General features: G+C 34.9%; 3 protein-coding genes and 1 pseudogene across 4 annotated transcripts; 1 reads left to right on the top strand and 3 right to left on the bottom strand.

The window, feature by feature from the left end:
* Positions 1-2,038: 2,038 nt before the first annotated feature.
* LOC142555547 (aspartyl protease family protein At5g10770-like) lies at positions 2,039-4,230 on the bottom strand (annotated as a pseudogene).
* A 3,392-nt stretch (positions 4,231-7,622) lies between these two features.
* Positions 7,623-9,393, top strand: LOC142555545 (uncharacterized). Its single transcript, XM_075666458.1, has 5 exons — positions 7,623-7,816; positions 7,888-7,983; positions 8,498-8,623; positions 8,946-8,985; positions 9,117-9,393. Exons 1-5 carry the CDS (start codon positions 7,700-7,702, stop codon positions 9,185-9,187), a joined length of 450 nt encoding a protein of 149 aa, XP_075522573.1. The 5' UTR covers positions 7,623-7,699; the 3' UTR covers positions 9,188-9,393.
* A 351-nt stretch (positions 9,394-9,744) lies between these two features.
* On the bottom strand, positions 9,745-11,918 carry LOC142555544 (octanoyltransferase LIP2p, chloroplastic-like). Its single transcript, XM_075666457.1, has 4 exons — positions 11,388-11,918; positions 11,036-11,300; positions 10,369-10,519; positions 9,745-10,126 (listed from the first exon to the last, which is right to left on the bottom strand). Exons 1-4 carry the CDS (start codon positions 11,501-11,503, stop codon positions 9,795-9,797), a joined length of 864 nt encoding a protein of 287 aa, XP_075522572.1. The 5' UTR covers positions 11,504-11,918; the 3' UTR covers positions 9,745-9,794.
* A 9,126-nt stretch (positions 11,919-21,044) lies between these two features.
* On the bottom strand, positions 21,045-24,094 carry LOC142555540 (putative folate-biopterin transporter 6). Of its 2 annotated transcripts, XM_075666451.1 has the most exons (4): positions 23,347-24,094; positions 23,096-23,200; positions 21,965-22,141; positions 21,050-21,878 (listed from the first exon to the last, which is right to left on the bottom strand). In XM_075666451.1, exons 1-4 carry the CDS (start codon positions 24,037-24,039, stop codon positions 21,285-21,287), a joined length of 1,569 nt encoding a protein of 522 aa, XP_075522566.1. In that variant the 5' UTR covers positions 24,040-24,094; the 3' UTR covers positions 21,050-21,284. The 2 variants fall into 2 exon arrangements, with proteins under 2 accessions (XP_075522567.1, XP_075522566.1); XM_075666452.1 differs by lacking the exon at positions 23,096-23,200 and having other exon boundaries at positions 21,045-21,878.
* Between the last annotated feature and the right edge of the window lie 260 nt (positions 24,095-24,354).

Raw genomic sequence — 24,354 nt, 5'->3', positions numbered from 1 at the left:
CAATTATTGGATATTTATTTGTTTGAGTTGTGTTTGGCTATAAAGATGATTACGTTGGATTCTTCTTTCTTGAGCTGTGAACAGTTTCGTTTTCTTCTTCTTGTTTGGTACTGACTTCTGACAGATGATTTTTTTTTTTGAGGGAGACTTGTGACAGATATGGAATTGAATGATTGCAATTTTATTATTATTATTTATGGACCGAATCAGATGGAAAATTCATATAACAAAATTAATTTGTTATGCAAAATTCATTTCACAAGATTGATATCCTATACAATATCATATGAATTATGCATACAGAATATGTTATTGATCTATGAAAAACGTGCGAGCAAAATTATCCCTCGAGCGGAGGGAAAAAACTGGATACAAATTTCATTTCTAAATTTATTTGGTTATTATTACATGCAAATTGTCCATTGCCTGTAACAGAAAACATCTCTCAAAGTACAATTACTATCTATTAATCGATTACAATCCAATCAAATTTGGTGAAGTATAAACTTTACTAGTTTGTTTTAGATATAAATATCTTATTTGTTGATAGAACAAAACAAATAAAAAATGATATCGTTTTGATTTAGTTGTTAAATTATAATGTCTTATGTGTTTGTAGATATTGTCAAATTTAAATTTTAATCGGTTATACTTGGATTTTTTGTAATTTTAATAGTTATTAAGACGGGCAAAACTTGTATGAGACGGTCACGGGTCGTATTTTGTGAGAATGATCTCTTATTTTGGTCATTCATGAAAAAGTATTTTGTTATGCTAAAAGTATTACTTTTTATTGTGAATATCAGTAGGGTTGACTCGTCTCACAGATAAAGATTCGTGAGACTGTCTAACAAGAAACCTACTCATTTTCATGATATTGACATATTAATAAAACATTTCTTTTGGGATTATCAATATATATTCATTTTCATAAAATAAATAAATTAGGTCGATACTCGTTTTGCTGCAATCAGTCACTCCTTGTACTTATGCACACCTACAAGGAGCCCCCAACGTAACTGATCCGAGTCATTCTGCTACCATGAGGATAATATCTATATGATAAAATAATTTGTTTGATCTATATATATTTTCCGTGGAACTCGTGCAATAATACTTTTGAATCATTGGATATGTAATGTCGGAATACATCTTTTTTTTATAGCATGAAATAATCCGACCATCTAGCTAGGAGAACAAGAATTGTTCAAAAAGTTATTTAATTTGTTTATTTTCGACGAAATTCATAAATGTTCTCTTTTATAAATTGTTCATTTTCGCATATTTTTTTTTCAAAAAAGTGTGATATAGATTATATTTAATACATTATTGCCTTGGCAAACTCCATAAACAATTTTAGTATCTCATTTGTTTTTCTCCTTTTCCCACTTTTTTTTTTTTAATTCCATCCATAAACTAGGACCTTCCGTTTAATTATTTTCTCTAGACCCCATATAAACTTCATACATCATCTTGTAATAAATTTGAAAGAAAAATAAACTTGTGGCAAGACCTCATTAATCAAAGTCAATTCATAATTATATTCTATATTAATTATGAACATAATTTCCACAAGCCCCCTTCGATCTTTGGTCATTATGATATGTATTAAATTTTTTATGCTTTAAATATTTCATGTAATACACGATTATTCGATATCGATTTTAAGATTCATGGACTTACCTTGGTGAACAAAATTTAAGCTACATTTGGATACATGACTTTGAAATTCATGAATTTCAAATGTATTTTTGTTATTTAAGACAAAGCAAAATCATAAACTTCAAATACTACACTTACATGTTTTATTCATGGATTTCAAATCACTATTCCCAAATGCAACCTTGGTGAATTTATAATTTACTCTTTATTCGGTTATACACTTTCAATAATAATTGTGGTTGAAATCCAATACCAGTGTTATCTGAAATACATTCCTAAGCTCATACCAAATTTAACTCTCCAAATCAAATTCATCAATCAAAACACACAATTAATAAAATATAAAGTCATATGATAATTGTAAGTATATGATTTTCCTGTGAAGGTAAGTAAATGTATACACCTCGTCCTTAACTTCCAAATTCCAATTCCAATTCCAATTCCAACTTCCCGTCCTTATGCTAGAATTTTACTTAGCTACAACCAGCAGTGCCAAATCCCAAGTTCCCCCCAGCAACATCATACACCACATTCAGTGTCTTCTGCTGAGTGTTTCCAAATATCCCAACATCAGTTGCAGCTTTATTCGCCGCGAAAGCAAGGCAAAAGATAGATGAGCTTGCGGCCGTGAGTATCCCCGGAGGAGCCAAATCAACCTCCGCATTTCCGCCGAAGGTGAAAGCTATCTTTGGAAACGTCACGGTTGTGAAATTGCTGAAATCAAAGCAAGTGTCGAGGATCGAAGCAGCTGGTGCGCTCGGGTACCTGGCCATTAGCTGCTTGAACACCGAGCTCATCACGCTGTACGCTCCAGGCGGGAGTCGTGTTACGACAGTACCGGAGTCTATAATGGTTCCAGCAGTCTTGAAAACGGATTGGTTGATGGGTAGCTGCTGACCCCCGATGGTTATAGCGATTATGTCGATGAAGTAGAATGATGTGCCCTGTGAGCTAACGAACGGGGTGAAATTTACGTTATTTGAGGACGAACTTTTGCCTAGTGACAAGTATCCTGTTGAACTTGAAAGAGATGGAAGGCAATAAGAGAAGTATTTGCCATATTGTTGAGCTGTTTGGGAGACCAGTGATAAAGGGTCTCTTCCTAAGCCTATTATTCCTGCAGTGAGGCCAAACAATCCTTCGTTGTTTTGGCCACAGCCAAAAAGAAAATTTGGTATCACATCGGTTGCAGATAGTGTCAGTTCATCTTTGCTAAAGTATCCGATTGTGAAGGACGAATCACCATATTGTATCGAGTATAGGCATGTAGATCCGGAAAGGCAGGCCGGGGTTGTGTCCTGTGGCAGATACGAGTTGAGAGCATATAGCCGAATTGCATGATATACTCGAGTATGAGCTCGATGTAGAAGGGTCGAAGATAGGATCTTGTTGTTTGTAGCAAGACCGAATGCAGGGCTCGCACTGAGTCCATGTCAGGTCGCTACCGGTGTCAAAGATGAGGGACAGGGTCCTTGCCGGGGTCCCAAGGCCAACGGTCACCACGTAGTTCCCGGAACCGAGGGTTCGGCCAGATTTCACCGGGAGGTTGACTTTGCTTTCATCGACTTTGTTTGTGTTCGATTTTGGAGCTAGTCGAGCATGGATCGAGTCCACCCTCAGTTGATCGTGGGAAAAGAGTTCACTCAGGGATGGCATCGCGGTGGCGGTCTTGTCTTGACCTTGTCGAAAACATGGACCATGCCGGCTAAAAACTTTGATCGTTGATTCCCTCTTGTTGTGACCTGTTTCATGTTGGATGATACAGACTTGAAAACTAGATCAACACAGCAAAATAGTGTCCTATTCTTGCCTAGATTTCACATCCAATATAATGTTTGTGCATGGATAAAACTAGATCTGCTAAAAGTACTTGCCATCCTCTCAAATAAAATATTTCTAAAATTCTATATTTAATTTTTAGAAAATTAAAGTAAACATTTTCCCAGTAGAAAACCAAGGTTTTTGGATTTTGCTCACCATATTATCCCACTTGAGAAAACAGTGAGTCGCATGTATGATTTTATATATACACCACACACAACAGACATATACTCACTCACTGAATCTTCTGATCTCTCCTATATTTACACCTAATTATTAATAAGACTACATAAGACCAAAAGTACTAGAAGCATCAACGTATAACGAAAAAAGATCATAAATGATCATATATAAATGATATATATCATTATCAATATATATTGATGAAGCCGGGATTGTAATTTTTTAAAAAAATCCACACACACAGATGAAAAAATATATATGACCATTCTAAATATAAACAAAAGTGAGAGGAAATATTAAAACATGTTACACCAGATAAAAGAGAATATCTGCGACCTTTGGTTGTCGGGGGATCAGTGCAGGCAGAAGCTGGTAAAAAGGAGCTTAATTGAACAGTGTGAAAATGGGTTTCGGAGGCAGATTCTGGTCCTTCCAAAGCATGGATTTGGTGTGAAAAACACGAAAGAAAAATGAGGAGAAGTGGAGAATTAAATTTCATAGTGAGAGTGGCCATTTAGCTGAACGGGCACGACGCTAGCTTATGGTGGGATATATCAGCTACCTATCTTCATATTTAAATAGAATATTTCAAGACCGCACGTCACCCACTATTTTTATTTCAATGTATTTCTCATTACCTTTGCTTTTAAATATGGAAGTTTGGTTATTTTTGGCTATTTATTCATTGTTCTTCTGTGTCAAACTCGTGGGATGTTTTATTTTATGATGATATTGCTCGATTTTGTATTGAAATATGACCCAAATAAATTATCACATACTAGAAAATTAAATAAATCTCACAAATGAGAAATAAATCTCATATCACAAATTGGTGTTGCTTATTCGACTCGAACTCAAAGAAAAAATTGCATTTTTTGCCGTATACATTTACCTTAATTTGTACGATTTTGGTATTCATTTTTTCAGAATTTTAGTCATTTTTTATTGGAAACACTGAACGTGACACAACATACGTTAATGCTGCAATGCTTTCAAGTCAAGGAAGAAATATTAAAATTGTAAAAAAAAATGTAACCGACTAAATCAAATTTTAAAACATATATAAACAAATCAATATCGCAAAAAATATAAAAATACATTTCTCTCGGTCTTCGTTCTAAACTCGATTTTCTTAGTCTCTACGCGTAAGACTAATTGTTTGTAATTTCCCAAGTCTTTTTTTGACATATATTAATTATGCATATCAATTTATATTCTTTTATTCTTTTTTTCCTAAGAAAACATCACGTCGAAATACGCATTTTGTCCCGCGATTAATAATGTGAATTGATGTAATCCGGTTGAATTGAGTAGACTGGGTCGGGTCAATCAATTCTTAAATAAAATTTTTAATTAATCAAAACGTAAAATTATAATTAAAAGAGATTTTAAAAAGCATACAATGCGTGCATTAATGCACTGATATATATTCCAGTTTAATAGATTCATCGGAGAAGAAAGTTAAACCAAACAAGCTAGCTTGATTAATTCTTGACGATATTAAAATATCTTCATGTTTTTGTGTATGCCTCGAATAAATGTATTATGAAAAATCAGATATTCATTTATTTATTTTCATATATGTAATGATTTTTTCTTCGGAAGCTTCCTTGAAAAATTACACACAGTAAAGCCAATTAGGAGTGTAGAAATACTTGACCTAATTGGTCAACTCGTCAACCCACTAACAACCAAAAAAGAAAGATTTTTAAAGCTAATTCATCCACAAACCGTTCAGTTTGAGCATATAATAAAACTTATTTAATTTATTTTGATATTAAAAATCATTTTATTTTAAAAAATATTTAATTTAGATGACATATATAAATTTTAATTTGAATAATAAGAAGGATGGATGTGGTCCTAAATTATTGGTACAGACCATGTTGTGAAATCACTATGTGACATGCTTTTCCGAGAAAGTGTTGTTAGGATGAATCGAATTCCTGACCATTCGTGAAACGTTCACGTACTCCACTAACTCAGACAACTTCCCGAGCTAATTATTTTCTTTTTACATGTATTGGTCTATGAGCTAAAAGACTTGAAGAGAAAAGGTGCATAACAAATAGTTTTTTCCATCGTTAATATAACCTGACTCGATTTCGAATTAAATTAAATCCAATTAGTTATAAAAACCGAAAATTAGTTAAATTTTGGAATCGAAGAGGCCAAAAATAGTACGAAAGTGAATTTAAGAATACCGAAAGCACAAGTTAGAACTTAGCCTTACCAGTTACCAAAATTGATGTATGCTATCATAGGTGATATACGATTATAAGTACAATAAAACCATATATATATACACATATATATCGATGGCAAAATATAATTTTGTATAATACCCAACTTACCCAAATCCCATCTACGGCTGAAGTCTCTTTACAGTCCTTGGATCAAGACTTAGAAGTCTCCCCATATAGTAAGTAACACGAACAAATCCATACAGGCGGTGTAATAGAAGTTTTCGACGGCAACGTTAATTGGACCACAATATTATTAATACAATAAATAAACATGCACTCGGACAAGTGATAAAGATTTGTTGTGGAACATACTACCCAAGTCAAAATTATGGACAGGGACAACTATCGAGAGGTCTTAGTTCGTATAAGGTTTGCGCGACGTAGTTTATCTGGTTAGCATGATTTACTGGTTATTGTGTTGGCCATTTGAATTTACCCCAAGTGCACTAAAAATATAGAGGTTGTGGGTTCTCAATGTTAAAAAGTACAAGACAAACTCGACGTATTCAACAATAGACAGTACTGCTCCTTTTTCAAGCTAGGAGGAAAGGTGAGGCCAATCTTAATCTATATATAGGCAGTGAAAACGAACCAAACTTGAAAGAATCATGTGTCCAAATTTTGAAATTACGATCTGAGTCTCTAACTAACTAATATAATGTGAGAAACGACATATTAGAATTTTTTTTAATGGAAAATGTGACAATTATAGGTTTATGCATTATCACATCAACTATATCATAATTATTATTATTTATAATGTATGTAAGCAGTGACACTGGATGCGTTACAAATTGGACGATCTAAAAAGAAGAAAACTAACAATTGGACGAGTAAATCTCGTGTGTATTCATGAGACGAATCGATCCGGTTCAAAACTAGAATGAAAAGTAATATTTTTTAAATTTAAAATAATATTTTTTCATGAATTGAGTTGGGTAGGAGATCCATCTCACAAAATTGATCCGTGAGGCGGTCTCATAGAAGTTTTCTGTAATTGGACCATACTCTCCACTCCAATAATCCTAAAACAAAGGCTAGATTAGGCAAAATTGAAACTCGAGTTATTCAAAAAATTTAATACAAAAATAGACGACAGTAGATCAAGTTTGTATAAGTTTTACGGGATCCAATATCTAATCCTATTCATATATGATTGTATCATACTCACCTTGACCCATAGCGGAAGTCTAACAATCTCGATTAATTAAACCATCATATACGTATGTTCGGATTATTTTATGTTACATTTGAAGTATTTCTCCTCTGTAATGCGGTCAAATGTTAGTCTTTGGATCATTAATATATATGTCAATTTTCATAAAAATATGAAAAACTCGGTTGATGAATATCAATGACAATCAAAGAACATCAAGGTTGATCAATAGTGATTACTAGAAAAATGAATAACAAGAACATTAAGGGCATAAGAACAACGACACACAATTTTGTGGTAAGACAGAAATAACCTACATCCGCGGGGATATCACTCTTATCAATCATCCTTTCAATTTTGTTTTCGAAAGGAAATTTCAGTTAATTTTGATACCAACAAAAATATTTTATTTTGATTCGGTTCGGTAAATTAGATTTTAAATCACAACTTTCGCTTATTTTGGTTGAATTGTTCCAAAATTTTAGTAATATTATTCTATTGTTTTTTTTAGCAAAAATAATATTATTTAATTGTTGTTAACTATAAAGTTTTTAACAATGAAAAGCATGGGGCGAGATTTGAACTCAGAAATTGGGGCTTTCATTTCAAATTTTCGAAGCAGAAGTGAGAAATGGAGAGTCACCAAGCAGTAGACGGGCTGCTCTTCCTGTTTTCCAAAGCCAACCGCGACCTCTCCATGGTTCACCATAAGCTCCGCGAAGAATTCCATCAACTCTACCCCGATAATGTATTCTGTTCTTCTTTCATTTATCTTCCTCTATTTTTTGGCCACTCTGAGTGTGTGTTCAATTTTGCTAGGCTAATCCCATGAATCTTGTGGGTCGGTTGAAAAAAATCGAAGGAGAAATGTCATCCCTCAAGAACCAGTGTAGGGAACTGTTAGCTGCTAAACAGGTACGCCCCGATGTTATATGCGACTTGCGAGAGAATATTTTTGTGTTTTGTGCTTGAAATTTTTGTATAGTGCTTCCGCCTACTGAACTATAAGTTGTCTTATTTTGAATTATTATTAGTTTTGAGTTGTTTCTTCAATATGAATCGATACTAATTTATTAGTATAAAATGGGCAATTGAAGGATAGGAGATTCCGCGCGTATCTTTTGGAAATCTAAATCGAATTCTTTGTGTTTGTGTCAACAATGTCAACAAAGTATGTAATTATGGGAAGAGAAATATAGGTTGCCAATCAATTAACAGTTGTAAATAAATGGAGTTACTTTGATTTTTAGACCCCTGTTCAAATTGTAAACCGATATTTGATGTTTTCTCACAGTTTTGAGTTATTTTTCTCACAAAGCCCAAGTACTTGCTGTTATTACCATTTTCCATGATGATTAAGTAGGATAATTTATCGCTTTTCATTGAGCACACTTGTATTCGAACGTGTTTCAGTCTTGTCAACCTGCAGGATCTGATTGATAAAGCTAGAACAGTCTTGGTGGGGAACAAGGCGCTTCTGCAGAGATTGCAAGTTTCTGCAGGTGTTCCCATGGCTTGTGATGATGATGATCTCTCTTATGAGAACTTCAACCAGGTTCTATGTTGACTATCTTGATTTGAACTACTGTTGTTAAAGCCTTCCATCCACGATTAACGATAAATATAGGCCACTGATAGGAATTTTAAAATATGTTTTTAGTTTCTACGGGTTGCATTTTCCATGTGCTGCATAAAGTATTGCATCATGTGCCAGCAAGCAACCAATATTTAAGTGGCGAGGTTTGTTTTTTCAAGTATCATTGCATGAATTGATATCTGGTAGCCTCGCTGCACATTTTGACATTCTTGGTGGCTATTTCTCACTGTTTCTTGAAGTAGAGTGGCTGTTGTGTAAAGCTTTTGTTTATGATTTACAGATTATTGATGAATGGACTGTTCAAGTCAGAGCTAAAACAGGTTATTTTTTGGTTGAATTTTATAGTGTAAATGTTGATATAAAGACTTAAGTTACCTTTGCTTAGTTAGTCCGTGACTGCGAAGTCATTTGATCTCACTTGTTACATACTCAAACAATTTTGATTTTGCAGAGGGAGTGGAGGAGCCAGGCTCTAACAATATCAACCAGTTGCTATTCTCGGCAATTGTACGAGACAACTGAGAGTCGTGGGAATGTTTTTTTGTTACTCTTTGCTATTTAAGATCCAAAAATTTGGTGTGTTTGATCATTACCAACTTGAAAGTCAGTTGATCGCTGGTTTCATTGTGTTTAAATATGGCGAGCGAATTGGTTTTCTTATTGATTATTGCTTTTGATGCAACAATCATTCATCCTCAATTACTAGTTGGGATGAAAGATTTTATATAGCTCTAGTGGTGAAGACAAAACAATACAACCCATAACATGCATAAAACATAAGGGGAGAAACCAATGTACAAACACTGTTAATTGTTATTCTTGGATGATAACAATTTAACACTATTGAAACTTTAAAAATCACATGGTTATTCTTCCATGACACAGCTGTCAAACTTTTCCAAGAAAACGGAAAAGGCATATATTAAGATTTTGAGTTCATTCCATTATTGTGATACTTTTGAACCGTGTCAATTGAAATGACATAAATACAACAATATGTAGAATGAACATAAATTACAAAAAATGTGTTAACAGAAAAGGGAACAGACTAGCATTGCAGTCTCTTTATAATGGGCAAACTGTATTGGATAAATTCTGATTGAATCTTCTGCGTCTGTTTTTCAGCATGTTAATTCAACAGTTTTTCCTTGAGAGACACCTGACTGAATATGTTATTCCGGATATCAACTTGGAAAACTTCACAAAATTTTTCAATCAGCGATTTATGAGTGGCATCAATCAATTCTGAATAACCATTATCGTGATTATGCACTTGTCGATTTACTTGAGATGAAAAGTTTTCTTGCAGCAGCGCCTTTATGCTTCCAACTTGACGATCCCGAATCCCACATGGAACTATCTGTTCAAAGGGTTTCATATCCGTGGTGACATTCAGCGCCAGGCCATGATATGCTATCCATTTTGATACTTTTATACCTATGGCTGCTAATTTCTGGTTTCCTGAAGGATTCAAAAGGGTGTTAAAAATAGTTAACACTGAAGAGATATGAAAGAACACAAGATGAATTAACAAGATTTCAAGTTATCAAGATTCAAGAATGCTATGCCAAATAGAGGAGGGACACAAAAAAGGTTAATAAGAGCTTATCAGAATTCTAGAGCACGGAAATTTATTTAGAGGAATTCTGAATTATGAGTAGCATTGAGACTGTTCAAGGCAAAAAAAAGATTGTTAGACATACCAACCCAAACACCAGTTAAGCCCTCGACACGTGAAGCTTCAATAGAAAACGTCGAGGAAAGAGCACGGATGACCACTTCTTCAAGTTTCCTGAGGTACCAATGAGCATCCATCTCGTAGTAACGGAGATTGAGTATGGGGTACATGACCAGCTACAATGCAGCAAGCACGTGGAACATTCAGAACAAAACATTAGCATCATAGTCACATGAATTTCAATTTTATGATATGTTTTTAGACCCAAACATCCATTTTAAATCAAACAAATGTGTTTCGACAGCATCTATTCCAAGTCATTAAAATTTAAATGATCTTGAGCATTTATTTTATACCACCAACTTAGAGTACCTAGGTGCACAGCCCAAAATTTTGGTGGGTGGAACAGACTTTACATTACTTGTGCTGTTAGAAATATATGCATAAAAATTGCAAACATTTCCGACCAAGGGCGATTGCCTCCTCTGGGTCGGGGGAATGCCTGGTGGATTTGTGAAATGAGTACAGATCGGAAAGAACAAAATACCAAATACATTCCACCTATCAACCCTCACTGAGAGAGAAAGCCAGGCGTGGCTCATTTGCTCTACAGTACTCAACTTTAAGATCCACTACAGTGTGGGATCAAGTCAAGTTTCAACAGAATGTAGAACACATACAGTATCATATACCTGACCAGGGCCATGATACGTGACTTCACCACCTCGTTCGGTTCGATGCACTTCAAAAGATGTATTTTGTACATCAAACTTCAAGTACTCTTCCTTACTACCAGCACCCAATGTGTATACAGGGTTGTGTTGCAAAATGATCAAAGTGTCAGTCAAATCTTTACCCTCTTCGTTCAACAATTTTTTCTCTTCAACAACAGCATTTTGCCATGACCAAGCCTCAGCATAAGGAACCAGTTCTTGATGCAAGTCAAACAAATCAACACTGTAATCAAAATAAAGAAATACAATCTATTAACAAAACACACGTTGATTGAACCGTAAATAGGAACAGTAAGGCGAGAAAAGTTACCTTCTTTTTGGCATATGCATCATTGAAACGGTGAAATTAAAGGAAGAATGATCCCTTCGAGTTACTTTCGGTGGGTTTGGAATGGAACTGAAAATGGGACTGACTAGTGAAGGCATAATTCAATTTATGGAACTGAAGATGTGCAGTAACTGCGGCGGCACAGAGATTGTGGAAAAAAGCTTCAGTCTTGGGGCGGAGAAACCGACGTTAACTCAGTCGATGGTGTTAAAAGATATTACAACATCATCGGGACAAAAAATAATTTTTGATTCGGTGGTTTATTGTTTGAGGACCTGGGTAATCTGTGTCGGAGGCGCGAGGTCGTTTACTCCGATGAACCGTACGGCGGTGGTGTGGCGGAGGACGGCTAGGAGAAAGAGGCGGCTGCTGCTACTGGGTGGGGACAGTTGGGATGATCCCTCCAAAACATCCCCACTAAATTATTACATTAACTTTTATGTACCGATAAATGAACGATAGATAATTTAGTGTAATAAGAAAATTAAAAATAAAAATAAAAATATAATTTAGTGGTGTTTGATTGATTTTAAAATTGTTGGTTAATTTTGAATATTTTATTATAATGATTAAAATATCTCAATTCTAATTTTCTTTCTTCTATATATATTTTGAAAATTAAATAATAATTATTATTATTATAACCTTGTATATATTTACTTTTAAATAAAAACAATTATTATTTAATATTTTGTCACAAATATTTCTTCAAACATTATTTTTTTATTATTCAAATTTAAGAAAATTATATCATTCATGATAGAAAAAAAAACATATTAAATTATTATTTTTCATTATAAATTCAACCCAAATTTAACATTCTCTTTCTGATACTCTCAAATTTCATTTTAATTTTTTCTCTTCACTCTCGTCTTCTCCCATTTTCTTCCTCATTCTCCTCCTAGTTTACGGTAGATATTAAAAAATTTCATATGACAAAGAGTAGATCTATTGTGAGACGGTCTTTCGAATCTTTATCTATGAGACGGATCAACCCAACCGATATTTACAATAAAAAGTAATATTCTTAGCATAAAAAATAATACTTTTTCATGGATGACTCAAATAAAATATTCGTCTCACAAAATACGACCCGTGAAACCGTGTCACACAAATTTTTGTCACGACAAAATCCTTGTTCAAATTCCAAGTACTGCTAAAGGTCTTAATCTCATTTATCTTCTCGGCTATAAGCATGTAGCATGTATGTGCACTGTCTTTATTTTACTTTAATCTTTATTATTGTTATTATTATTTCAGTAATGTGGCTGCAATGGAGGAAAATAATAAATCATGGAAGACTCAACTTGAATACTTGTTCTTAGTTCCATAGTTCATTAATTCTTACGTAGCCTTCTTCTTTATTATGTATTTTTTGCAATTTATTTTGATTGGTTAAAGAGTTAATGTATGGTATAATATGTCAAAAGCGTCCAATGTATATTTTTTGTCTCTTGGAATGTCTTATTTGAATTTTAAATTATAAATAATGCAATATTGCATATTATATTAGAAATCAATTTTATTCTATTTATTTTACCAAATTTATCTACTCCAAAATTGAATTCTGAAATGACTCCTCTTTTCAGCACCATATATGAGTTGAATCCTTCCAAGATGTAATGTTCGTTTAAATTTAGATTTGTTCGTTGTTATGAACTACCTACATATGGAAACAACGAGACATCAAGTTTGAAATATGTCTTTTATGATCGAGAAGTAAAAAATATTATTCTTCTATTTGTACAAAATTTTAATTATTACGAATTACTAATGTGATAATTTTCTTCTATATTACAAAGTTTACAGATACATGATAGTATAAAATGTCCCGTAATAGAAATGATTAAACCAATTATAAAGAAAGTACACATCTTATTAGAAGATACCTTATAAAATTTATTGACGTTGTTTTGGAATACACATAGTAAATGTTGATAAAATAACTTTTCTGATTTATACATAATTTACTTATATCACATTTTAATTTTTCTTTCAGAATAATAGGCTGTTGTGTATATTATGAAGTGATTTTTTAAATAAAATCGCAACCCATTTGGATAAATATATTGATGAAACAATTATTGTTGTTATTCAAATATGTCAAACACGTCTCATGTCACAAAATTTTTTGTGAATGTGGATTTAGACGAAATTACTGAATTTTTAAAAAAGAATTTCTCATTAATTTTATTTGAATGTGATTTAAAAATATTTTTTTATCACACGTTAAAAAATAATAATATATAGCTTCTCGAAAATCAAAGAATTAAATATATATTAAGGTTGGTGGTCGAAATCAATATACTAAATACGATAAGCATCATGTCATTGCCTTAAGCTAACACAATCTAAAATTTTGATATATGATAGTGATTATTAGCAAAAAAAATTAATCGACATATGTATTTAAGAAAGTTTTTTAAAATTAGCGAAAAAAATTTTTATTTTTATTTTTTTATAATTATATTATTTTTTTCAATTTAAATATCTATTCATTTTTTACTAATTTTTAATAATAATATCATCCCGTGCATCGCACGTGTTAAATACTAGTTATTACATAATGGAGGAGATCTAATCCAAATCCTCTAATATGCGATCTCATTCTCATTTCAAACACAACATATGTTGGGTTTTTTTAAAAATAATTTTAAAAAAAACAGGTATTCAAAAATACCCCAATCCGCGATTACGAAGCACGGACGCTGCTCACGTTGAGCAGCGTCCGTGCTTCGTAAGCGCGGACGCTGCTGACGTGGTGCTCCACGTCCGCGCGACGGAATATTTAGCGACGGAATATATATCAAAACCGTCGCTAAAATTGAATCGACCGTTTTCATAAACCTTCGCTAAAATGGAATCAGCGACGGCTTGCAAACTGTCGCTCATTTTAGCGACGGTTTCAAAACAGTCGCTGTTCCGAAATTTTGGTGTATTCATTAACGTCGTACATTGCACGCTACGGATAATTGTATATATGCACGCAGCGGATAATAGTATTAACAAAGTGCACATGTACGCCGCAGATAATATTGAACTTTCAATGGCTTGCATCTTTGCATCATGCAATGTGCGCTACGGAAAATGAATTTGCGCGCTGCGAAAAATCATTTTTGTTGTAGTGAAGATATAGAAAAAAAACAGAAAAATTCATCACGAAATAAGTTTTTTCAAGAATAGTAGAGGTTACTGAAAAAACTAGGTTGAATAGTATAGGTTCCTGAAAAAACTTATTTCGTGATGAATTTTTGTCAGTTTTTTTCTATGTCTTCACTACAACAAAAATGGTTTTTCACAGCGCGCAAATTCATTTTCCGCAGCGCACATTGCATGCTGCAAAGATGCAAGCCGTTGAAAGTTCAAGATTATCCGCGACGTACATGTGTACGCTGTTAATACTATTATTTGCGGCGTGCATATATACAATTATTCATAGCGTGGAATGTACCAAAATTTCGGAACAGCGACTGTTTTGAAACCGTCGCTGATTCCATTTTAGCGACGGTTAAAGCGACGGTTTTGATATATATTCCGTCGCTAAATATTCCGTCGCGCGGACGTGGAGCACCAGGTGAGCAGCGTTCGCGCTTCGTAAGCGCGGATTGGGGTATTTTTGCATACCTGTTTTTTTAATTATTTTTGAAATTAATTTTAAAAATTAAATTTGCAGCGTCCGCGCTTCGTAAGCGCGGATTGGGGTATTTTTGCATACCTGTTTTTTTAATTATTTTTGAAATTAATTTTAAAAATTAAATTATTTTTAAAAAAAACCCAATGATATGTTTTACTTTGAATTATAATATAATTTGGAATAACATAAAAAAATGATTAATGAATTCGATCAATAAAAATAAATAAATTAGCATAGTAGAAATTCAATCATTAGCAACGGGAAAAGAATTCGCAAATAAAGATAAAAGTAACACGTACAACGAGTTTCATGTATATATATGAGTTTCGCACGCTGAGTGTGTGAGATTCTTGATTTTATTTCATATTTTCTCCAATCGTGTGACAATGGACAAAGACAAAGCTGTAATGGGATCGGGCCGCAGATGGGCCGTTGAGTTAACGGATAGTTCAGCTTCCAATTCGTCGCGCGATATTCCTGATCCATTGGGCTTCAATCGCGCATCTCAGGAACAGGTGTGTTTCGATTCACCGGATTTTGTTTCTGTAGAATTCGACTCTTTTTTCACTTGGATCTTTGCTGTTTTGGGTAGGACGATTCGGCGGCCGTGAGTAAGCAGAAGAAGGATGCTGAAGGAAATTGGAAAGCTCAGGTTCATTTTTTGCTATATTAATGTAATTCGCGTGTAAAACAGTTGGTTCTAGGTTAGTTGTGGTTGTGATTGAAGGATTTGTCTATCTACGTTTGGAATCAGCCCATTTGGGTGATTGTTGATAGATTGTCTAAATCAGCCCATTTTATTCCTTATGATCGTACTTGTACTTATAAGAAAATGGCAAAAATGTACATCGATCATGTGGTGAGATTGCATGGTGTGCCTGTAACCACAGTATCAGATCGTGTTCCCAGGTTTTCTTCGAAGTTTTGGGGTAGTTTGCAATCAGCATTGGGTTCAAAGTTGGCGATGAGTACTGCATATCACCCACAGACAGATGGTCAGTCTGAGAGGACCATTCAGACACTCGAGGACATGTTGCGAGCAGTCGTGATGGATTTCAGGGGTGGTTGGCAGGAATCATTGTCACTTGTTGAGTTCTCTTACAATAACAGCTTCCAAGCAACCATCGGAATGGCACCATTTGAAGTCTTGTACGGTAGAAAATGTAGATCTCCGATATACTGGGAAGATGTAGGAGAAAGACAAATGTCAATGCCAGAATTTATACAAGAAATGAAAGAGAAGGTTGAAATGATTAGAAAAAGAATGAAAGCAGCACAGGATCGTCAAGCCAACTATGCTAATAAAAGGCGTAGGCCTTTAGAATTTCAGGTTGGCGATCAAGTTTTCTTGAAAGTATCACCGTTTCGTGGTACTATGAGATTTGGGCGCAAAGGGAAGCTAGCTCCGCGTTATATTGATCCATATGCGATTGTTGAGAGGATTGACACTTTGGCTTATCGGTTGGACTTACCACAGAGTTTGTCTGCGATACATGATGTGTTTCATGTATCTATGTTACGAAAGTACGAGCCGGATCCTTCTCATGTCTTGAGGACTGATGAGGTGGAGTTGGATAGTTCCCTCAGCTATGTTGAGCATCCAGTTCAAATTCTTGATCGTAAAGAAAAGCAACTTAGGAATAAGACGATACCACTGGTTATGGTGCAGTGGAGTAGACATGGGAGAGAAGAAGCAACATGGGAATTAGAGGCTAAGATGCGTCAGGAATAGCCTCATTTGTTTGAAGATGTAATAAATTATTCCATGTATTCTGATTTCCCTATGTACTATCAGTGGTAAATGTTTGTAAACCAATTTTGTATAAATATTGTGTATGGTAGATTTCGAGGACGAAATCTTTCATTAGTAGGGGAGAATGTGAGAGCCCAGCCCAAATACATTCCCCAAGCCCGGCCCAGTTTGATTAAGTAAATAAATATTATATAAATTAAACATCATCATCCTAAATCTTTCCTCGTAAGCCGCGCGTCTCTTCCCGTAACTTTATGTGAAAAGCTTCAACCCATTTTTGCCACCTTTGACCGTCGATTGTGGCCGCACCGGTCACCGAAATATTTAAGTAAATATACGGTTGGAAAGCTCTCGACGTAAGCTTTCCGTTGATACCACTTTAGATAGGAAAAATCGAGATTCTCAAAAACCCGTCCGAAACCCGTCGCCCCTTTCTCCGATGAATCGTCACCGTACGTCGCCGGAGTTCGGAAATTGATTGAGGGCTTTTGTTCTCTGGGTCATAAGCTTCGTTTTGGTATATATATTGAAGTATAATTTATGATTCCAGAAATTGTTTAAGGGTGCTCCATTTTTGGTTAAATTTGATATCAATATTGATATTGATTATATTTTTGGATGTAGGTACAAATTTGAGTTGATTCAAGGTATTGAACAAATTTCAGAATATTTAATAAGAGATTTTTGAATTAATGAGATGAATAAATCGAGTATCAACTAGTTCGATGCTTTGCAACGATAAAATAGAAATGATTGATTTTAGGCATTTTTGTCGAATATTGAGATTTTAGAAATTTAAAATGCCTAAATTGTTGAAATTGGATTTTTAGTGAATTTAAATGGTTCTGGAATTTTTATATGATGATAAGACCATTTAAATTAATATTCAGGTGATTTGTCTGAGTTGGCATTTACCGGACTTTCTTGAGGATTTAAGATATTTTGTGGTAAATTAAAGTCAGTTGAAGTACGCATGAACTGTTTTATTATGACGTCTATATGATGTGAAATGACGTTAAGTACTTTGTAATGAGTTGTGGCGTGCCTTATGTGTTTCTGTGAATACGTGATTGCATTCACGCATTTATTTGAGTTGATACTATTGTGGCATAGCATTTCGAGCCTTGACTCCTTTGATTGCTATTGATATTGGTCTATCGAGTTGTTGCGTCATCGATGGAGTGGGTGGGTAGGATTAGCACTCCTGATGACTTGCATGAGGGCTGAGCGGGTCGCTCCCGTACCCTCGATGCTACGTGCATGGATGAGCGGCGGCATGATATTACGTTGCTGCAGTCCTGCCACGGGTGGCCACTGTTACTGTTGCTGATGCGTTTCATTTGGACTCCGCTTTGGTATCCATTATTTTGTTGTTACCGACACGCATTGCATTGCATTTCATTGCATTTTACTTGATTTTATTTCATGTCAGTTATATTTGTCGTAATATTACTGGTTCGTCGTACTGGGGCCCGACCCCTCGTTTCTTTTTATGCTGTGGTTGTTTTTTATGCCATAGCAGGTTATCCAGAAGGATTTGACGCGTCTGGTGGAGCGTCAGGTAGTGGTGCCCAATCGTCGAGTCATGGTTGAGAATTCCCAGATATATATATACTATATTAACATTTACCGGGGAGATGCCCCGTGTATCTGTACTGTTATTTTTACGATGTTTTGTATTGATAGTTGTGTGATCGAGCCTTGCCGGCTCTATATGTGTTTAGTCCTGGCCAGTGCGGCTATAGGGTTGTGAATTGATGTTATGACTTTATTTCGAGTATATAAATGTTGTTTGTGTGGTTTGGAAATTTTTGGGATGTCCTATTTACGTGAAGGTCATGTCGAAATTTCTATTGGCCCAAAAGGAAAAAATTTTAATCGCTTTCGCTGTTTACATTAATAAATCCTGGTTGTTTTGTCATTAAAGATTAATCAGGAGCACGGACCCCCACACCCTTTCTGTTCGTGCTTGTGCATTTGATGAAGTCATTTGTGATGTTTTCAATTGTCAGTTTTTGAGCCGTGACATGGTTCCTTGTATATATTTTGTTGAGAAGTTACTCTGGTTCTTAATCACTATTTGATGTCCGCTTATGTAATTGGACTATAAGTAGAAGAAGTGTCTCTTGATTCTCGGCTTTTTGTGCAAGTTTAAGCCTATATGGATGAGGCGTTAAATCTTAATCATTTTTTCTTTGCTCTTTCATGGTCATTATGATCTCTTCTGCTGCTAGCCTGCAATCTGTGTGTAACACGGTTGTTCTTATTGTCAGCTCAGTGTTTTAACATGTCAACCTTTTGTCTACATACTATACTGCCTTTATTTAAGTTCAGATGTTCTTAAACCTCGCCAAGGTGTTATTATCAATTGCTATTTCTTTTTTTCTTTTTCTTTTTTAATTCATTTTGATTCTCAGATTGCAGTCTGATTCAGCTTGAACTCTGAGTGTGTTATCTAAAGAAAGTTTCACTACTGTGTGATTTTATTAATTCGTTTTATGTTGTGCTGACTGGAAATTTTGGATTTGTAGTTTTTGAGCCTTACAAGGACAATAAAGTGGACCTGATTGTGCCTAAGTTAGTATTCATTGCTCTGAATTTGGTAGGCTTAGGACTTGGCGTCTGGAAAGTTTGTTCTCTGACCCTTAATGAAAGCAATGTATTCTCACATAGCATCGCGGAACATTTGTAAAATCTAAAAAACCATCTTTTTTATTTCAGCTTAATAGTTTGGGTCTCCTTCCTACTCATGTATCAGATTGGGTTTCATCCTTGCCTCCTGCTCAGGTTCGACGATCATACATGCTCATATAAGTTCATAATTTTGCTCTTGAAAATCGTAACTATAATAAACCAATTTTTCCGGAACAAATCAAGTTTTACATTTCAGATCTACTGCAATCTCTAGTACTAAAATCTTTTACTACTGGGATTTGTTATTGTTATACTGCTATGCCAAAATAAATATAAGGTTTGTTTTGATTGGCAGGTAGTCGAGTATTCTGGTGGAGGTTTTCCTTTTCACTAACTATGATTCCGGACATCGTTGAATTTCGATGGATTTAGTGGATGGCCTTTGAGGAGGGGGATCGACTAGTATTGATCGATCATTTTGGTTGAAAGTTGTCCCACTTGTTATTGTTTTGAATCAATCTTTGCTTCCGATAACTAAAAACCAATCTCAAGAATGCTATAGTTTACGTGGTCAGAGCATCTATAACTTTATGTTTCTTTTCAATTTTTGTATAGTGACTACGACTTTTGTAAGTAGCATAAACAATTGGGATTGGAGGAAATGAGTGCTTATGTTTGTTTATACCCGTGGGTGCATTGACTTTTAAGTTTGACCATCGACAAGCTTGTAGAGTTGTCAAAATAGATAGGTCCGTTCCACCACAAGGCGTGCTCGGGGTTAGGCTATAGCAATATCTCGATCAATCAAAATTGTAGGTCGACCCGTCTTTCATATATATAGTAGGCAAGTAGGGTTGGTAATTTCCAGACTCATAAAAAAACTGATCAATTCATCCTTTCGGCTCGTTTTGACATGTATACCAGTCTGCTCAGTATCCTGAGCCATGTTCAGTATGCTATACCATTCTCAATCTGTAAGAAAATGAAAAATAAGCACGCATACAAAACGTTTTCCTTCAGTCTCACATTATTACTGTCATCACACTTTTTAGACCTTCTCCCACACCAAAAACTCTGCTAATTTCTAAGATTACGACAATGAGTACGATATAGGAAGACCGATGCACAACTTAAAACATCTGAAAAGGAGTAATTTCATTACAGATTCGCTTGCATGGTTACCGATGTCACTAATTTTTTAGGCACAGTCCACACGTAACCCGCGAATTAATAGAAAGTTCGCAAGTCTTGATAATGCGTGTGTAAGAAACCTTGGGCATCATTCTTCAAACTAACTGAGAATCGATGGTTGGCCTATACGAGGCTGGGTGTCATCAGATCGGTTGAAATGATTACAAAACTTGCTGATTGCCTCTTCTCCATGCTTTTGAAAAGACTTCTTCCCAATCCCAAACAATATGCATGCATGCATGACACAAGTTTGATGTAAAGAATAAGAAATTAGTCGATTATATATTTTTATTTTTCATCCAATGTATGATTCAAGTTTCACAAAGAATTAGAATTATAAATCATTATGTTATCAATTTGTTGCATGTCATCCCCTCACACAAGTGAAGCAATGCTATATAAAGTATAAAATCATCCATGGATTGATTAACCGGGTTTCTTATCAAATAATTAACGTTTATTTTGAAGACTGAAATTCTACCCCCAACCTACAAAATGGACAATAATTGATCAAGCGTTTATTCTTCAAATCGAATTTAATTAAAAGTACAGTCAATGGAATCACGACGTTATCTTATTTTATCTACTCAACCGGCTATTGCAATGTCTCTCAAAATTATAACAATCATAATTAGGACAGAGAAATAGCATCCTCCACTACAGCAGATCATGTCTCTTCCTTCTCATTTGTATTCAATGGAATCATCTGCAAACTCTCATGATCCACATTTTTAGTTTTTTCCACCACATTAGGTGGTATCAGAGTCTCGTACATGTCCGAATTCGGGACGAGGAAAACCAACCCTAATGTCAAAATCCTCAAAACGTTTCTGATTAAAACAGACACCCAAAGATTCTTGAAATCATTCCTAGTAACATGCAAATAATGTAGGAGAATCCCTCCGGCCGATTTCGATGTGAGCGCGCCGAGGCTGTCGATGCACATCAAGAGAGCAAAGAATGTGCCCTCAATGCCCAAAGGGCACAGTTGTGAACTTAGCACCATTATGGGCATCCACCTGATTCGGCTCACAATTCGGGAGATGCATTCTTCGAGTATAATAAAGTAATAGTCAGGAATACCGAGAGCCAAGTTCCAACGTCTTATGAAGACGATATCCAGCATCCCGGATATTCCGAAGAGGAGCTGCACGAAGAAGAGAACGGGTCTGAAAGGGTAGTCTTTGAGGGTCTTGTGGTAGATTACGACTCCGACTATGGAAGCCATAGCACCTATTGCATAAATCATGCCCACAAATTCCTGCACGTAATGATCAATATAAGTGCATTACTGTACAAGTTGGCTTCAATAGAATTAGCATGCAGTGACAAAAATTTTATATATACCTGGGAGAATGCTGGACCCGCCTGCGGATCAGTATACCAATAGAATTGGCCTTCATGAGTGCTGATGTTCAGAGCTAATGACATGTACATATAGAGTGCAGGCTTCCACACTTGTGGGAATTTGAGTGTTTTGTACATATCATTCACCGCTTCTCTTATTTTCTGTGCTGCCTGAGCCTGCGGGCCAAAACACACTGCATCATTTGGAAATGTAAAATTCATGGATATTTAAATCATCCCTTTTCTTTTTGACTTCCAATTTCTACTTCTTTATAAGTCAATCTCCTGTAATAAACAAATTTTCTGGTCTGTATATTTTTATATTTATCTATACAATGGCGATCATCTAGTTATATGTCCAAAGAAGGCGAAACGTTAAATAATTATAGGGAAAGAACTTCTAGAGGGTGGCATCTCGTTGAAGCTAGAGATAGAAAGAAATATCTCTATCATTATTCTATTCATTTACACCAATATAGACCTTAGTAGTGATTTATTGGTCAAATTAAGTTGATTTTTGCACTCAACGTGTTGGAGTTTAAACTCTTGCGTTTATTACACTTTATATTTAAATACAATTAGTCAACTCTTAAATATAATTAGTCTAGTCGGTAAAATAGTTAAAATTTGGATAATGACATGGTTTAAAAACAATACATATATTTTTTCTGAAACGATTTCACATGTCAACTCGATCAATATCTATCGTAAAAATCAATAGACCTACTGAATCTTAACTAATTTTGATAATAAAAAACGACTGGTTTAACGGTAATTAAAATAACAGTACTTAACAGATATTTAAAAACTTGAGAGCACATCTCCAAGTAGAATGACGTCGCATTGCAAGCTGTCCGATGCTACAGCCCCATTTATAGCTAAACTCCCATTTTAATATAAAATAAATATTAAATTTCTAACATATAAATGACATTCTTAATTAATACTTTTTAAAATTGCTAAATTTATGTGAACAACTCTGTATCGATCAGTCCATATATCTTTATTTCGTCTTTCAAAATCGAGCCTTTATTTTTTTATATTGAGATATTTTTAAGTGATCACAACTTGAAAAATATAATAGAAATTTGGTAATAACTAAAAAGAATAATGGGTAAAAAAAAATCTAACCTTTTTCTTTGGAACATGACTGTCATCACTCTTTCTTGGTTCATAAATCACAAAGCCAAGAATAATCAATGTAAATGGTGCAATCGCCAAAAGCCCTAATGCTCCCTATATATATATATATATTATATATATATATAATATGTTTATGCAAATATTTGAGTCATTCAAAAAAAATGTTGGATTAATGTATTTAATTAAATAAATGAGGATAATTAAGCAAATAAATTAATATATGAGAACGCAGATCTGACCTGAGGTCCAATGTGATGAACAAAAAAACCACTGGTTGAATACCCCACGAGAGCTCCGGCAGATGAACAAAACCCACAAAGGCTCTGCATATCAGCAGCCAGAGACCTTATCTCGATGCTATTTCTCGCTATACACGCATCGATTACCACGTCCGCCATGGCCACACCGGCGGATATCCCCATCAAGCAACCCAAAGCCAATGCCACCGCCACGCCGCCGCCAGACGCCACCTTCAGAGCACAAAGTGCTCCGGCAGCACCGGACAAGATGAAATACGGCCGTCTCCTGAATCCCTTCACCGGGAACACATCTGTCAGCAGACCCCAGACAGGCTTCATAACCCATGGAATGTAGTATAAACCTATGAAGAGCTGTACTTCCGATGGTTGTACCTTCTGGACGTCTTTCCAGTAATAATCCGACACCACTTTGAATAATGACCATGAAAATCCCTGGTTGAGGCCGTAGACCAAGACTACTCCGAGGACGAAGGTGGGGTTTAACCTGGAAGATAGCATTTGAAGCCATTGAAATGGTTCGAGGATGGTGGAGAAGATTGGATTATAAATTGTTCTGTTTGTGTATTTCTCTGCGAGATTATTCGTGTCGTGTTCTTCATCTTCTTCGTTTTCGGTCAAGGGTTTTTCTGATTGATCAATATACTCGGAATGATTTGGCTTTGGATCTTGCATATTAAACTCCAGAGCGTGGAGACAAGAATTAATATTGGAGCTCCACAGCAAATAAGCGTTTACCAATGTATGGAGCCGCTTGTTATTATATAATTAATTAATTAGCTTGGTGTAGAGCTGAATATTCACACCAAAAAAGAAAAAAAAAATAAAAGGAAAAGAAATGAATGTCAATCCAAATCATATATATATGATCCAAATAATTTATTTTACTTTATAATTTTAGAAAAAAAATTATGTATAACAAATACCTTTAATTTGAAATAAAGATCGATCTCTTGTTTGCATTATTAAATTAAAGGGGATAAATTAATA

Source organism: Primulina tabacum, chromosome 9 (genome assembly GCF_025594145.1).
Source record: "Primulina tabacum isolate GXHZ01 chromosome 9, ASM2559414v2, whole genome shotgun sequence".
Lineage (NCBI taxonomy): Eukaryota > Viridiplantae > Streptophyta > Magnoliopsida > Lamiales > Gesneriaceae > Primulina > Primulina tabacum.
Note: the sequence above shows the minus strand (reverse complement) of the source record. Positions and strands in the feature narration are given on the sequence as shown.

What these genes read in the sequence shown, in the direction of transcription:
- LOC142555545 (XM_075666458.1), top strand. Translation starts at nt 7,700, where the DNA reads ATGGAGAGTCACCAAGCAGTAGACGGGCTGCTCTTCCTGTTTTCCAAA. An exon ending in ATCAACTCTACCCCGATAAT is followed by an intron (nt 7,817 to 7,887) that starts GTATTCTGTTCT and finishes CAATTTTGCTAG; the next exon opens with GCTAATCCCATGAATCTTGT. An exon ending in AACTGTTAGCTGCTAAACAG is followed by an intron (nt 7,984 to 8,497) that starts GTACGCCCCGAT and finishes GTCAACCTGCAG; the next exon opens with GATCTGATTGATAAAGCTAG.
- LOC142555540 (XM_075666451.1), bottom strand. Translation starts at nt 24,039, where the DNA reads ATGCAAGATCCAAAGCCAAATCATTCCGAGTATATTGATCAATCAGAA. An exon ending in TTCATCACATTGGACCTCAG is followed by an intron (nt 23,201 to 23,346) that starts GTCAGATCTGCG and finishes ATATATATATAG; the next exon opens with GGAGCATTAGGGCTTTTGGC. An exon ending in CGGGTCCAGCATTCTCCCAG is followed by an intron (nt 21,879 to 21,964) that starts GTATATATAAAA and finishes CATTACGTGCAG; the next exon opens with GAATTTGTGGGCATGATTTA.
- LOC142555544 (XM_075666457.1), bottom strand. Translation starts at nt 11,503, where the DNA reads ATGCCTTCACTAGTCAGTCCCATTTTCAGTTCCATTCCAAACCCACCG. An exon ending in ATGCATATGCCAAAAAGAAG is followed by an intron (nt 11,301 to 11,387) that starts GTAACTTTTCTC and finishes TTTTGATTACAG; the next exon opens with TGTTGATTTGTTTGACTTGC. An exon ending in CTTAACTGGTGTTTGGGTTG is followed by an intron (nt 10,127 to 10,368) that starts GTATGTCTAACA and finishes TGAATCCTTCAG; the next exon opens with GAAACCAGAAATTAGCAGCC.